The sequence below is a fragment of the Psammomys obesus genome, unplaced genomic scaffold (genome assembly GCF_907164565.1).
Source record: "Psammomys obesus unplaced genomic scaffold, mPsaObe1.curated_primary_1811, whole genome shotgun sequence".
In the NCBI taxonomy this organism is placed as follows: Eukaryota; Metazoa; Chordata; class Mammalia; order Rodentia; family Muridae; genus Psammomys; species Psammomys obesus.
The window spans coordinates 3,165,901-3,182,284 of NW_026586589.1; the positions used below are offsets into that span (position 1 = coordinate 3,165,901).

General features: G+C 39.3%; 1 protein-coding gene across 1 annotated transcript in view; it reads left to right on the top strand.

Annotated features, from left to right (window-relative positions):
• The window catches only part of Chd6 (chromodomain helicase DNA binding protein 6), a 167,990-nt gene that overhangs the window by 92,764 nt on the left and 58,842 nt on the right, over positions 1-16,384 (top strand). Inside the window, exons 9-16 of the mRNA XM_055602182.1 lie at positions 2,375-2,461; positions 2,648-2,782; positions 6,313-6,434; positions 7,837-8,080; positions 9,290-9,466; positions 9,948-10,091; positions 12,951-13,206; positions 14,267-14,477. Of these exons, the coding sequence (XP_055458157.1) occupies positions 2,375-2,461; positions 2,648-2,782; positions 6,313-6,434; positions 7,837-8,080; positions 9,290-9,466; positions 9,948-10,091; positions 12,951-13,206; positions 14,267-14,477 (1,376 nt within the window). The remainder of the gene's footprint in view (positions 1-2,374; positions 2,462-2,647; positions 2,783-6,312; positions 6,435-7,836; positions 8,081-9,289; positions 9,467-9,947; positions 10,092-12,950; positions 13,207-14,266; positions 14,478-16,384) is intronic.

Below are 16,384 nucleotides of genomic sequence, written 5' to 3' on the forward strand. Positions count from 1 at the left end.
ACACACACACACACACACACACACACACACACACACACACACAGTGGCCTTTGAGAACTGTTTTTTTGTTTGCTTGCTTTTTTTTTTTTTATAACATGTTCCTCTGAAAAGAGAGTTGGGAGAGTTAGGAAGAGGAAGGTGATGGCGAAATGAGAAGGACCATTGTGAACCCATTGGGTATTCTCTGTATTTCCTGGAACATTTCTTTCATACCTCTATTTTAGCAAGTATTTGCAATGAAGTAACTTGTTTATATGCCTGGCTCTTCCACTTTACGCCCTGTGAGGCAGACAGAGCCTATGTCTTTCTCTTATTTGTCACTGGTGGTAGGCATGGGGTCAGTGTTCATTATACTGGTTCAGACTCTTGCTTCAGACTTCTCAGCACTTAGTGAGGTGGCCTACACAGTCCTCTGTCTTTCTGTTATAGTCCCCTGGGAGTGACGTTTTCTTGGTTGTAGACAGAGAAAAGTGTGTTGAATGTGTCTGTCACAGGTGTTTGTTCTCATAGGAAGAAAAGCATTATTTGTTGTAGTTGTCTTATGGGTTGGTGTTTGGCCTACATGTGTGTTTGCACCACTTCTGTGCCTGATTCCCTTAGAGGCCAAAAGAGGGCATCTGATCTCCTAGAGTTAGAGTTGTAAACTGCATTGGATGCTAGGAATTGAAACTGGGTCAGTTATTCAGAGGAAAGGTCGGCCAGTGCTTCTAGCTGTGGAGCCATCTCTAGTTCCAGGAATTGACTTTTGAGAAGATTGGAGTGCATCTTAGAAGCAAGGATGAGTGATAGTAGAGAAGATCTTGAATGTTTGACATTTGTATCAGCAACTTCAATAAATTATTAATAGTAGTCTTGTGATATGAATAGTAATTGAGTTTTGGGTTGATCATCTTCATGTTCATTATTTCCAACTGTCTTACAAGACATCCAAAGCATAGCTGAGAGACCCCACTCTAGAGGATACAAGTTCACACATACCACAGAAGCAGGTACCTTCTCACTTAAAAGCTCCTTTCTGGAAACCCTTTTCACACTAGTGTTACGTGAGCAAATGATGAAGTCAGAGTTTAGGCTTGTCTGGACGGTCTAGTGTGAGTAAAATAGAAAAAAGAATCTAATAGCCTGCATTAGCATTGCAGCATTTTTTATAATTTTAAAGTAGAGAAAATGATTGCTGCTGCATGACAAAGAGTTCTCCTTGGGCTGCATTGTTAGAGGAGTGCTGTTGTGCCTGTGTTTTATGTTCCATTCCACAGCGTGATGTTCATCTGGGTGTGAGTGTGCAGTGAGGGACTTTGCTGCAGGAGGCCTGGAGATTATAGGACAGGGATGGAAATATGGCTGAGTCAGGGCAGTAGTTGGGAGTAGAGTGTACAGTGGTCAAAGTTTGAACTCTTAAGTCACAGGGCTAGGGCTGCCTCCCAGACCATGTACACATAGGGCAGAGTAGCCTTGGACAGCTTGTGTAAGGTACTATGCAAGTTGCATAAGTTCAGTGTGCTTCCATGTATATAGAATAAACCTGCCATTCAGAATACTTAAAATTGACACAGCAGTTACTGTTTTTCAACTTTGTGGAGATAAAGTTAACAATATTTTCACAAACTTTAGGTGTACAACTCGGTGTTTGATGATTTTACACATGATGGGTATACACAGCTAGTTAGTAGGGTGTCCAAAACAGCATTTTTTTTTTGGCTGCTGCTGTGTCATAATTTGGATTGCCAGAATATTGATTATAAGTAGCTGATAAGTACATACAGACACACATACACATGGCCTTTGCCAATATCTCTCCTCTCATGGAAGCCTAAAGTACTTGTAGTTCCTGTTCAGTAAAGATTAAGTGAAAACACTTTGCAGAACTTGTGACAGACATTAGCTATTTTTAAATGTGACTTAGTCCAGCCTTTTTGGAAGCATAATGTACACAAATATAAGTAAATAAATTTAAAGTCTACATCTCAGTTTATCTTTACAAAATAAAATGTAACTACCACCTACATCAGGAAATAGAACCTTATTTTTTGGTGTTACAAAAAAAGAAATTGTCATTCCAAGTCATTAAGGGGACAGTGAACTATATATAAGACAGAGGGAGCCCTTCACCTGGCTTTAGTATATACCTGTAGAAGGTCTTACTTGGCCTTGGTTCAACCAACACAATGGTTGGATCCTTTAAATTTAGCCAATGAAAGCAGGATTCGCGGACAGTCTTTTGAGTATCTCTATGAAATGAGTTATTCCCAAGCACACTCTTCGGGCTGTGTTCTGAGAAGAGTCCAGAGTAGGGACTCTGGTTATTAAAATAAAACTGGGTTATTAGAGTTGGAGGAGAAAGCTACACATCTTAACTGGACTCTGTTTCCCTCAGCCGGATGAAGACTTGTTCAATCCAGACTATATAGAAATTGACCGTATCTTAGAGGTGGCCCACACTAAGGACGCAGAAACTGGGGAGGTAGGTGTGTTGCCATTTGCCTTTCATAGAACATTGTCCCTTCTTTCCACACATATATAGTACTTATCTTAGAAACAAATGGTCTTTGTTTTCGTGGTATTCATGTGTTCTCATGCAGGATGCATTTTCATGGCCTGACAAAGAATAGTTGACGACTTTACCAATATGTTTTTATTTTTCCACTAGGAAGTAACACATTACCTGGTGAAATGGTGCTCCTTGCCATATGAAGAAAGCACGTGGGAGCTAGAAGAAGATGTGGATCCTGCAAAAGTGAAAGAATTTGAATCTCTACAAATTCTCCCTGAAGTTAAGCATGTGGTAATATATCTGTGTGTCTGATACCTCTTTTGAAGTTAGAAGTTATAATGTGTGTTTGACTGGGTCCCTGAGTGGCTTCTGAAGTATGTTACTTTTGATGCTACTTCCCCTTATCAAACTTCATCTGCCTTCTGCTCAGCACTTGCTCTGAGCTGTTTAAACATGTGTAACATGTATGAAGCTTGGACATGGGCTTAGATTTCTTGGTATGCCCCTGTCTCTTGGTGCCAGTAACAGGATTGCAGAGATAAGTATGGGAACTCTACAGTGTCTTTTCTGCTCCCTATTTTGAATCTTCAGTGATCTTTTTTGTTGTTGTTTTTAAACCCTTCCCTCCCCCACTCAAATGGAATATTTTTAAGGTCCTTAATGGATCCCTGGAATCTCAAAGAGAAGGCATAGAATTTTGAGATAGGTTTATTATTGGCTCTTCTGAATCTGGGTCGTTTGTACCTAGAGTATCAACAATTAAAAGGAGGCAGATTTGGGATCAGAGCCTTGTTAGGATAGAACTAATCTAAAAAGATCAGTTGTTAAAGAAGACTATAGGGTTTTTTTTTTTTCAAGACTGTAGGTTTTAGTGATCTGTTTCTGTGTTTAAAATATCAAAAATTTTATATAAAAATACCCAGTTTAATTTTGCATCACTGGTGGGACTCAGAAGACTAGATTAAGTGTAGCTCCCTGTCCGAGTCCATTGAAGAGCAGTACTTGGTTTTGGAGTTAAAACAAATGACAATGTATCAAAACATCTGAAGATGCAGACTGGTCATTAGAAACTCACACAGCTCACATTGTGTTGTCTATATGGTTGATTAACCCCCTTTCAACCCTGTCCTATATACATTCTTGTCTGCTCTTAATTTGCCAGTCATTCATTAACCATCTGTGTGTGATACCATTAAAAACAACAACAACAGTGTACTTGCTCTGACCCAGGAGCCCAGACCAATGGGAAGAGTAGAAAACAGCACCAGCTAATGATGATGAGAAGCAAGATACAAAAATAAACCACTGTGGGAGCATTGGGGTCACTCTGAGGCTGGTTTGCCGTCTACAGATCATTAGAATTCCAACCTGTTCTCTCAGCACCGCTCCCACTGGTTTATCCAGCCTGACGGTGTCTTTGGCAGAAAAAGGTTCTCAGATGTTGTCAGGTTACTTCACTCCCTCCCTTCACTACTTTGCAGTGGTGAGGCTCTGTCAGAGCTCTCTTGGTGACATACAGTTTTTTTTTTTTTACACTTCTCCCCTTTTCCTAGCTTATTCTCACAGAAATGTACATTTTTAAATTTTATTTCAAAAATTCTTAAGCGAAATGATGGCTAAAAATATAATTAAGTCTGTCTTTTTTTATTTTTATTTTTTTTTACATAAAGTCATAAATTATCTTAAGAAAATTAGTACTTTTTCCTAAAGATCTCCTGCTTTGGGTTTTGAAGTTCAGACCTTCCCTGTCTTGGTGACTAGGACATGTACTATCTCAAAGGGAAAAGCCAGAGTGGTGAGTAGTTCAGAGAGAGATGCTGCTGCACCAGAGCACTCCCAAGGCAGCAAAGAGGTTTCAGTATCAGTGCTGAGAGGAGAGGAAACCTTCAGAAAGCCTCGTTACCTTGTAGAGGGAGGACAGTGGGCTGGGTGGCCTGGGCATCAGGGATCTAGGCATCGGGATGGTTCTAAAAGCTGTGAAAGTGATTTTCTGTAAAGGCAACAGAGTAGCTAGTGACTATAGCAATATCTTTGTTCAGAAACTTTTTTTAAAAACCTAAAATACATTGGTCTAAGTTTTCCTCCTTTATCTCTAAAAATACCTATAAACTGTGCCGTTGATAGTGTTCAATAGTCCCAGTTTAAAATACTTAGTTTACGCAGCTGAAATAGTAGGTGAGTTGTCGCTCCGTTTTTCTGGAAGGTCCTGGATAGCGTGCACTTAACTGCAAGTATAAGTGCCATAATGGAAGTTATTTTTCAAGTATAACATGTAATTCTAGCAGCACATTTTAGCTGTAAGCTTCATTGTAGTAATTCAAAGTAAAATTACCGAAGACTAAAATTGCTGTAGAGAAAAACAAAAATCTAGTGTCCTCATTTCTAATACTTAAGAATTGTTTTTAAGATCTGAAAGTGTCACTTTAGAAACTCAATTTTTCTATAAGCCAAAAAGTTGTGCCTACGTATAAATAAGATAAAAGAAGCTAAATAAATAAAATTTGTGGAGAGGAAAGCTTACTACATAAAGATTCAGTTAGTCTCCCAAATAAGTGAGCACTGTCATTTTAATTGAAATTCCAATTGTAATTTAAAAGAACTTGATTCTAAAATTCTAAAGAATAGTAAGATACAATCACAGAGCCATGTGTGTGTCTGCACACATAATACCTTCCTCTATTGCTTTTCACATTACTTACTTGTTACCTTATCTGTTTAATTGGGGGAGGGGAGGACTGGGCAGTGAGCTTATCACTTGGCTAACCTGTCTACCAGTCTCCAGAGATGCACCTCTCTCTGTCCTCTCCTTACCAGGCACTGCCTGGCTTTTTATGGGGTACTAAACCTCCAAATTCTGGCGTTCATGTTTACCTGGCAAGCACTTCACCCACGAAGCCATCTCTACCACCTCAGCAAAGACAGTTTTGAAAAATAATTTATCCATCAGATACATAGCTTCAGTGTTGAGTGTGGTTTTATTGCAGTAGACAAACAGCCTGTGGGGAAAGAATGAACAGTCTAGATATAGCTCCATGGTTATCTTGAAACTTAGTATATATGGGGCTGGAGAGGGGGTTGAGACAGTGTGCTGCTCTTGTAGAGAACCCAGATTCATTTGTCAGGTAACTCACAACCACCTGTAACTCCAGCTCCAGAAGATCTGACAACCCTCTTCAGGACACCCATGGGCACTGTGCTTTCCCATATGCACATACGCACACAGACAAAGATATACATATACATCCTTTAAAATAATACATCTTTTAAAAAACTTTATATATAATAATGTGGCCTCATTATTCAGTAGGTTACTGAGTTTTAGAAACTGTTACCTCATGTGGCACAATAAAAGAGTAAGAGCGCCTGCATTTTGTTTAAAGAGAAATAGAGTTTTGTAATTTGATTATAAAGGTTTTTCTTAACATGCTCTTTAGTGATTAATCAACATATTTAACCTGCTGTCTTTTCCTGAGCTGATTACAGTAGACACACACACAAAAAGCAAAATGGAAATTCTGTTAGAGAAACCCTGAAACCTAACTAATCTTAGCTTGTTGGGAAGTTGAAGTGTAGATGAGAACAGCATCCAAGGGCCTAGCAAAGCTTTCTGATAATAGGTTCTGAGTTGGTCTGTTATGCTGTACACTTACAGAAGTATTCATAATCTGATAAAGTTTAGAACATGTAACATCATTAAGAAAAGTAAATTCAGTTTGAATCCATCCTTAGAGCAGGATTTGGCATCTGCTAGCTTGCCCGTGGTTTTCTGTGCTGTGTTCTAACATGTTTTTTGTACATTGTGCTCTCTGCTTCCTCCCTAGGAACGACCTGCCTCCGATGCGTGGCAAAAACTGGAGACATCCCGTGAGTACAAGAACAGTAACCGGCTTCGGGAGTACCAGCTGGAGGGGATGAACTGGCTTCTTTTCAATTGGTACAACAGGTGAGGTCCTGAGCTCATGCACTGCAGGTGTGTTCTTGCTTTGGCCTGAGATACATAGATTTAGAAGAATGATACAAGCATTGAAATCATTCCAAAACTTTGTTTTTATATCAGTGTCCCCCAATGAAAGAAGAAATGTGTAGCTATCATTGAACGTGTATTGGTAGAGGGGCATGGTCTGATCAGAAGGATAGGAACAAAACTACAGTTCTATGAGGGTGGGCATTGTCTGTCTGGGTTTTAGTGTTTTCATGTAGGGTCGTATATGGACAAGTGGCCTCAAATTCAGTGTGAAGACTAAAAGAACCCTGAACTCCTGACCCCCTTCTTTTTTTCCCCCAAGTGCTGGAATTACAGTTATGTACAGCCACACCTCTTTAGTCTTTATAGCTGCCACTCTAGGTACAGTCCCCGAAAGAGAACTAGTCTAGATTCTAGTCTCATTGCACTCTTTATTTTTGTGTAACTTATGTACTGGATTTGTGCAGTAACACCCAACTATGAATTAATTCTGTTCTGGTTCTTACTAAAGTCTAGAGGAGCCAGATGAAATTTGGAAAAGATAAGTTGAGATTTTCTAATGATTGGATGTTGTATCCCATTCGTTATTTTTAAATCAATGCATTGCAATGCAAAATACACTTAGAAGGATTCTGGTACCTCATGTTCTAGTGTAGCCTCTGCCGATTACAATATGATCCAGAGCATAACTTACCCAGCTGAACCAGGTCTTGAGTCTCAACAGCGAGGGAGTGAGACGAGATGTGTCCACACTTCTTCCAGGGCCACCACTCTTGCTTCTGATCACCAGAACATATCAGTGTGTTTACTCTTTCATGAGAAGGACTGTAGTTTTCAGGTTAAAATAGTGGGAGGGAGGGGAGAGGAACCTAAATGTAGAAAAGGAGCTATGAAAGAAAAGAAAGGTTCTTAGGGGAAAGAGGAGAAGGGAATAGAGTACAGTTGGATATGTGAGACATGAAGCAGAAAAGAAGGGCTCTCTAGAGAGAATGAAGAACAGCACAGAGGCGGGAACAAGAAGGAACAAAGTACAATGATAATATATGAGGAAAATGCAGTGGTGTATATGCTAACCTAAAAAATAATCTAAAAATTTAAATGCAGCTTGGGTTATAGATATTTTTCCCTTAATATTGTTTTATAATGCGTTTAGTTTCTATTTTAATAGCTTTGCTTTATAAATTTTCTCATAAGTTGGCATAGGCAGAGTATGAATAATTACAAAACTAGTCTTGGTTTCATTGCACAAAATTATAAAGCCTATAATTTATAAAGCCTATAAATTATAAAACTCTAACCTCAAAGGTCAGAGTTTTAGTTATAAGTAACTGCAATTATCTTATATTGGTAATGAATTACCCATACTTCTTACTCTCTGCAGAAAAAACTGTATTTTGGCTGATGAAATGGGCCTAGGGAAAACTATCCAGTCCATCGCATTCCTTTCAGAAATATTCGTCAGGGGAATCCATGGCCCTTTTCTTATCATTGCCCCTCTTTCTACCATCACTAACTGGGAGCGAGAATTCCGGACATGGACAGAGATGAATGCTATTGTGTACCATGGCAGCCAGATCAGCAGGCAGATGATCCAGCAGTACGAAATGGTGTACAGAGATGCACAGGTGAGCCTCTCCTGAACTGCAATCACAGAGACTAGCATAAGAACTGCCTTTCTGCCAGGTGCCTTCAGGAGCTCCAGCCCTGTACCTTGCTTGAGCTGCTGTTGGCTAGTATTCTATACTGCTGAGGCTGACTTCTCGCTCACCCCGTGTAGTCCAAGACTATGATAACACAGACTGAAGAGTTCTCTCCTTATCCCTGTGAGATACACTTGAGGCCTTTTTTACCACACTGAAATCTTGGCTTATTGGCTAGCCTATGAAATTGCTTTTGTATGCAGATTTTGTCTGAACTGTTTGGGACTCAGTAAACAAAATAAGAATAAGTGTATATAGGCCAGGTGCAGTGGTACACTCTTTTATTGCCATCATTTGGGAGGCAGAAGCAAGGAGATCTCTTAGTTTGAGGCTACTGGTCTGTGTAGCAAATTCCAGGCCAGGCAAGTCTACAAAGTGAGACCCTGTCTTTACAAAGTGCATGATGTTTAGATTTTGAACCCTGGAAATTTGTAGAGGAAATGAAGAAATTGGATAGGAAAAGATAAAAATGGGTTTCATGTTGTTGAAAACACAACTTTATTTTCTATATTTTTGTTGGGTGTAAACTGGCACTGCTTTTCATAATTAAAGTAAAAATTAAATGGTCAGAGGAAAACCAGGGTTTCAGACAATGTAAGAATTGTTTGACAGAAATTTTATATTGCTTTAACAGTAGGCACCTCTGAGATGGGATGGAGGTATCTATATGGACAACACATAGAGGTGTGGCCTGTGTAGCAGCACTTGGACCAGGGGTGTGCACGCCACTATTGGAGTCTGTGCTAGAACCCGAGTTACAGGGTAAAATTATGTAAATCTGAAAAGTAGCAGAGGGTTTCACATTCTTTGCTAAAGGAACATGAGGCTGAGATAGACTCCAGGCTGGAGGTGATGCATGAACCATCCTGGCTACCTTCTTACCATCATGATTAAACAAAAATCTCCTTTGTTGTTCTCATCTTTCTTAACTTCATGAAGCCAATGACTTGCACATTTGTTTCCTTAATGTTTTGAAGTCTCTCTTGTCTAAATGACTAGTTCATTCTTACGTGAGGGAAAAGAGGACATGTTGGCTTCTCATCTGTCTCTGAACTATGCTGTTCTATCAAGTCTACTAGCAGAATTCAGTAGCAATGATGTAAAGTTCTGCTTTTTGGCTTGTGTCTTCCTCAGGGAAACCCCCTTTCAGGAGTCTTCAAGTTCCATGTAGTCATCACAACATTTGAGATGATCCTGGCAGATTGCCCAGAGCTGAAGAAGATTCACTGGAGCTGTGTGATCATTGATGAGGCCCACAGATTGAAGAACAGGAACTGCAAACTTCTGGAAGGGCTGAAGCTCATGGCCCTGGTGAGTACTAGCCAGCTTTTACATAAATAAACATAAATTTCTTCTATTCTTAAGTAGAGGAAACATTCCATGGCCTTCTGCACATTTTTTTGCCGGATTGATTCTCAGAGGAACCTAGAAAGCACTAAAATACCATGAAATTGTAACCTGGAACTATGAGGTGTTTGCTGCTTGTTTTTGGGTCCTGAATGAACTGGTACCAGTGGTGACAGTCTTTTCATTACTGCCTTGTAACAGTGGAAAGGCACTTACTGATTTTGTGTGCGCGAATGGTTGCTCTAGTTATCATGAAATTGCCGCTGGCATCGTTGACATGAAAAGAGAGTTGACTTGTTGATGGCTTAAGCAGCGTTGGCACCTATCATCTCATTAAAAGATTTTCCCCAAATTGAACACAAAATGCCCTGGCTAATTTTTGCCAGAAACATGCACTGTTTTCATGGCTCTAACATGGTTCACAATCTGGTTTTGATTTTTATAGGAACACAAAGTGCTGCTCACAGGGACACCTTTGCAGAACTCTGTGGAAGAGCTCTTCAGTTTGCTTAACTTTCTGGAGCCCTCACAGTTTCCTTCAGAGACTGCCTTCTTAGAGGAGTTTGGCGATCTCAAAACAGAAGAACAGGTAATTGGGGGCCTAAAGGATTGAGACTGTGCTTGTTTCCTTCATATTAAGGAAAGTGCAAGTCCTTATGGAAACAGGATTTTTTAAAGTTCCTACTTTTGAAAGATGAACTTTGCCTCCCTTGTTTTATATATTTGTTTATGTTGAGGAAGGCACCTAATTATTAGCAGTTCTTGTTGCTAGTAAGTTTTATTAGGCCTCCTGCTTCACCTAATGCCTTGTACGTTCATTGATGTTGTTTGTAGCTCTAGCCTCAGGAGCAAGGTATTATCTTCTGCTTCCTTTGTTCCTTCATCTTTCCTACTCCAAAACCTGCAGCGTGTTTCTGGGGCCTCTCTTCTTGGTTATACATATATATGACACAAGTGTGGAGGAAATGGCAGTCATATATGTGGAGAAACTCTTAATTTAGTCTCAATTCCCTGGAGTTTCCAGCCTTTGAAGATATATTGGTCTAGTTTATTGTACCCAATTTAAAACAGTATTATTATTCATCTATTGTTGATAGAAATCTCTACTAGGTATTATCAGTATCTTAGGTAAGTTAAAATGCTGCTGTAAGAGGAACAATAATAGAGTTGTGAACAGAAAAAGAAAGCAGACCTGCTTATGAATCTGGAACAACAGGAGAGGGGGTACAGTTTAAGAATCTTTGAGGGATAGGTAAATTTCCAACGATGAAGAAAGAAGAGTGACTGTTTTACATGGGAGGGTGTGCTCAGAACTGTCAGAGCCATGAAGTTAACACAGTGATGACATCATCTGGATTGACTGAAGCAGGATGACTGGAGCACAAAGGAAAGCCAGAAGAGTTATAGTTGTGTTGTTGGATATCTTGAAATGAGGGTTGAAGAGCAAGAAGGTAACAGAGAAGTGTAGGCTTCTATTTTAAGAAAAATACAGTTCTGATCTAGCAGTGGTATAAAAGTGTGTTGGTATAGAAAATTTGGAGACCAGAAAGGTTTGAGACTCTCACTAACTGATATTAAGAGTACACTCTGATCTCCTGCTTTTTTACTTGTCATGCAAGTCAGACTTTGAAAACAGTCAAAAAAAAAAAAAAAAAAAAAAAATCACATGTCCTCTGCATTTCAATATCTGTTGATCCTTCAAAAGCCAGCTCCAACTCACTCTCCATTTTTGGACCATTTGAAATGCATCCTCTTCTCCCATTGCACTTAATTTGTGGTATGCATTTTTTCTTCTTCCTAGACATTGACCTCCTTGAGGACAAGGCCCACACCTCCTCCACAGTTGTGTTTGTTGTATTGCCCAGCAAAGTGTCTGGCTTATAGTATACTCTAAATGACTCAGGTATGAACCAAGTGAAGGGCAAAAGCTGAGCCCGCATGTGGCAGATTGACATTTGTCCCTACCTCTAACAATTAGCCAGCTCTGTTTTTCTCTTTAGGCTCTTACATCATATTCTTTACCCATTGGGGAAGTACTTCCTAAATGCCTTTGGATAGTAAAATCAAGGTCTAAAAAAAGTTAGGTTTAAAAATTGGGATTAGTTATGAGGAAAAAAATACATCAGCTGTCTGATTTTTTTTGTATTTTATTGACACAAAACTATATATTTTTGTGTTCAGTATGCTTTGAAATATGTATGCATAGAATAGCTGAATCAGGTGACTTAATCTATGCATTACATTACCATCTTTTTGAGGTGAGAATTTTCAAAATCCACTCTCACAGCAGTCCTCAAGAATACATTGTTATTAGAGTTTCTGTGTTATACAATAGCTCTCTTAACTTTGTTCTAAGAGTGTATGACCTTTGACCAACATCTCCCCAAACCCACTCTCTGGTAATCATCATTCTACTGATTTTTTTTTTTTTTTGAAGAAGAAGAAATGTTTATATTTTAAAGCACAGTACACGTTAACCCCTCAAAAGTGTGCGACATAAAAGCACGTCCACCATCGTCCAAGCCCTGTTTCAGTAAGTGTCTCCTGTAACCTCCCTGGAAGCGGTGCTGTCTTTCCTCAGGAAGCAGTGCTGCAGCAGGTCCTGCCCCCATTAGAAATGTTGAACAGCCAGCTCTTTCTGACTTCAAAACTGTATTTCTTTTTTGCTCTCGTGTCCTCATTTTATTTTCTCATCATGGTTGATCTTAACTGGAATCACCCTTGAGCCATGTGTATATCACTCAGGTGCTTTCACGTTGAGTCACCTGCCCTGTTGTTGTCTTCCTGGAAGAGGAAATGGTCACCTTGTTGATGGCAGTCTAATGAATGGAGATCTGTGTGCAGGTGTGGTCTTTCAGACACATAGCCAGGCTAAAACAAAAAACACTACCAAGCTTGAAATGGCCCTACTACAGCAGCACCCATGATGTTACTATACAACACTAATTCTTCACACACTCCTACTTACAAACACAACTACGGCTGCTGTTCCTTAGAAGGCGTAGTTAGATAACTCCATTTCAGACTGCCTCTAGTTCTTAACGCTGTCCTTTTTAGCATCTCAGTCTTCCTTCTTAATATGTTTCTTGTTCATTCTAACAAGACAGACTGTTCTTCATATAGCTTCTGTGCATGTGTGTGTTAGAAAAGAGCAAGAAAGATTTGTTTCCTCCCTCGTAGATAATAGGTACTGTCTACCTTCTCCCTTCTTATCCTTTTAAGAGGTTGCCACATAGGGACTCGGTAATTTGTGAATTGAAACCAGATCCCTTTCCCTTCAAGATATTATCATAAGCTCCCCATTTTCAGGGATCAATCTGTGACATTTTATGTCATTTTTTATGACCTCAATACTGTGACAGCATTAAAGAATAGTAAATGCTGAAATACCATAGTGAACATTTAGTCCATACTGTGGCAAATAAATGGCTGTCCTTTCTCTGAACAGGTAAAGAAATTACAGTCTATCCTAAAACCAATGATGCTTCGGCGCCTGAAAGATGATGTGGAAAAGAACCTTGCTCCCAAGCAAGAGACCATCATCGAAGTAGAACTGACCAATATCCAGAAAAAGTACTATCGTGCCATCCTGGAGAAAAACTTTTCCTTCCTGACCAAAGGCGCAAATCAGCACAATATGCCCAATCTCATCAATACTATGATGGAGCTGAGAAAATGCTGTAACCACCCCTACCTGATCAATGGTGAGTCAGGGCAATAGCGAACAGTAACTCAGGACAGGCATGAGTCTCTGCTGAAATCCAGTGAGAAGCAAAGGCTCATGTGCACTAGACTAGAAAATAATAGTTTTGTCTTTTTACAGAATATAGAACAGTACTTCAGAGAAGCAGATCTGCCTGAATAATATAACTTCTACCAATTCTGTGCTTCCTGGCTGAAAGTGGGTTTGCTGCCCTTATGAGTCATAATCTCACCCAAACTTTCCATGTGAGAGTAAAGAAGTGTGTTACTTAGTTGAATGAATGATGATGCAGCAATGAGATTAAAAGTCTGCATATAAGTTCAGTCATATTAGTCACTGACTAGTGGAGTATTGTGCAAGTGTGTATGTGTAGACCATAGGTCCACATCTGGTGTGTTCCTCAATCACTCCATACCCTATTTTTGAGACAGGGTCTTTCACTGAACCAAGAGTTTATCAATTCAGCTAGACTGGCTAGCTAGGAAGCCCCTGGTACCCTCCTTTCTCCACCTATGCTGGAATTACAAGCATATGCTGCCATCCTCATCTTATGTGATACTGAGGATTGAACTGGGGTCTTGCCAGCTGAGCCATCTCCACTGACCTGGGTTTGGGTAGTTTGTTTTGGCTTTGAGGTTTTTTTGGTTTTGGGTTGTTTTTGTTTGGTTGGTTGGTTTGATTTTGTTTTTGTTTGTTTAGCAGTGAAGTTTTTTGAGGAATTGTGATAGTAGTATGACTCAGATTCTTCTATAGCTAATTTTGCAGTAACAAGAAGTATGAAGGTCTTTTTGCCAACTCTCTGGATAATTTTCTTTACCTGATTAAGTTGGGTTAGAACTTGATTGACGTCTCTGACTTTAAATTTTGTAGAGGGAATTCTAGAAAAGCAAGGTGGCCCTCCTGCTATAGCAAACTGACTGATAGGGTACAGACCAAGCCCCACCCAGAATCTGACTACTGGTCCAGAAGTTAGGGGCTTACTGCTTCCCCAGAATCTGTAAAACATAGAACAGCTTTTAATTACATCTTCTTCAAGAATAGTTTCTTTCCTTCTTTTTCAGGAGCAGAGGAAAAGATTCTGGAAGATTTCAGGAAAGCTCACAGCTCTGAAGCCTCTGACTTCCAGCTGCAGGCCATGATCCAGGCGGCTGGGAAGCTGGTGCTGATCGACAAGCTGCTCCCCAAACTCATTGCTGGCGGCCACAAAGTGCTCATCTTCTCTCAAATGGTGCGCTGTCTCGACATCCTGGAAGATTATCTCATCCAGAGGAGGTGAGACTGTCCTTCATCAAATGCTCACCCAGTACTGTAGGCAGAGTATTTCCTCAGCGTGCATTCACATGTGCTTTAACAGCAAGACATTCACCATTAGAGAAAAGGAATGTCTTTTAAAGATTAACTAAAGTCCATTGTTAATCATAAGACCAAGTAGTCTCAAGTTTAACGGTCTAGAATAAATTCATAGCTTTTATAATGTAGAATGACCATTTTGTTTAAAAAAAAAAAAATCCCATGCTTGTATATATTTACTTAGGTTGGAAGAAGTTGAATTTCGGTAGCATTAGGAAACACTAAGAAAATGACACAGTAGCATTCTCATTGTGTAGTGTGATGGAAGTGCATCCAGGAAGGTGTCACTTCCTTATGTTTCTGAAGTATTTAAGCCAACTGCTCAGGAAGAATTTTTGTCCATTCAGTGGGTCTCAAAGGCTTTGTGACACTGACTGTAGCACCGAGCTCTTTACTTCTAGCCCTGTAATTCTGGGGCCTGACTTCCGTGCTTGTGCAAGTGAGAAGTCTGCTTTTGTGGGATTATTTAGGATCATGCAGGAACTGTCCTGGTCTCCTCACACTGTCTTAGACCCTCTGTCACTGTGAGACACCAGTGATCTGAATATGATGATGATTTTTTAAGAGTGCACTTATAAGGGTAGAATGTCATATTATCGTAGGAGTTAGTAATGTTGCCACATCTTTCTTCTCAAGTAGTAAAATTGGAGCAGGTCTCAGCTGTCGTAGCAAATATTCCCATCCTTGAAGATTTTTGTTTGTCCTTATAAATTATATCTCTTCAAGAAAGAATATTGAAGGAAATGACACATTTAACTGTGGATGTGGTGACTTTTAATATGCATAGATAATTCTTCAAAGTCAGATTAGGTAATTAGGAAAGTCCTCTGAACACCATGGTAGAAATTTACAGGAAAGAACTATTGAGACTTGCCATTCTTTTCCTGGAAGAAGCTAATGGGTCTAACCCAAAACCAACGAAACAGTTGGGTTCCTTGTAGTTTACTATAGATCATGAACTTACTGCCAAAGCACTTACTCTTTATAAATACATTACTCTTCAAAATTTGCAGAATTGTTGGGGTGGTATTTTATTTTGAGTTATAGTGTAATGAACAGACTTGGGAAATATAAGTCTTTATTAAGATCTCTTTTAGGCTATTTTCCCTTTATTATTTATTGTAATTTGTGATTCAGTTAAGAGTTATGACTCCTCTTGAAAATATGTAAATGTGTAGCATAACACCCTGGACAAGTCCTTGTTCATGCCTGAAGGCTGAATATTCTTAACCTTTGATTTTGGGCAGTAATATCCATAGGAATTTACTTTCTTTCCAAATATGTCTAATTGTCTAGTTTTCTGTTTAATAAAATAGGATACCTCTCTTCCAGTGTTCATTATCCAGTACTACTCATAGCATTTATTGAAGTATCATATATGTTAGATGTGTGTCCATTCTTCTTATTCTTTCTTGAAGTGTGTCTCTTCTTAGGACTGGAGAGATGGTTCAATTGTCAAGAGCACTTGATGGTCTTACAGAAGACCCACATTCAGTTCCCAGCATCTGCACTGGGCAACTCTTGATTGCCTCTAACTCCAGTTCCAAGGGACTCAACAGCTTCTTCTGGCCTCCACATAAAGCATACACATACACATAGAAACAAATACATATAAATAAAACATTTTTTAAAATATTTTATTCTTTTGCTCACATATTATTCTAGATGAACTTCAGAATTATTCTTTAAACCTACCTGTGACAACTCTAGACCCTAACTGCAGTGTATATATATATGTATATTTATATATTTTACAGAGAGGTAGAAAGAGATATCCACAATAGGATTCTATTGGCTTTTATATATTAAGTTGTAGACAAGAACTGATG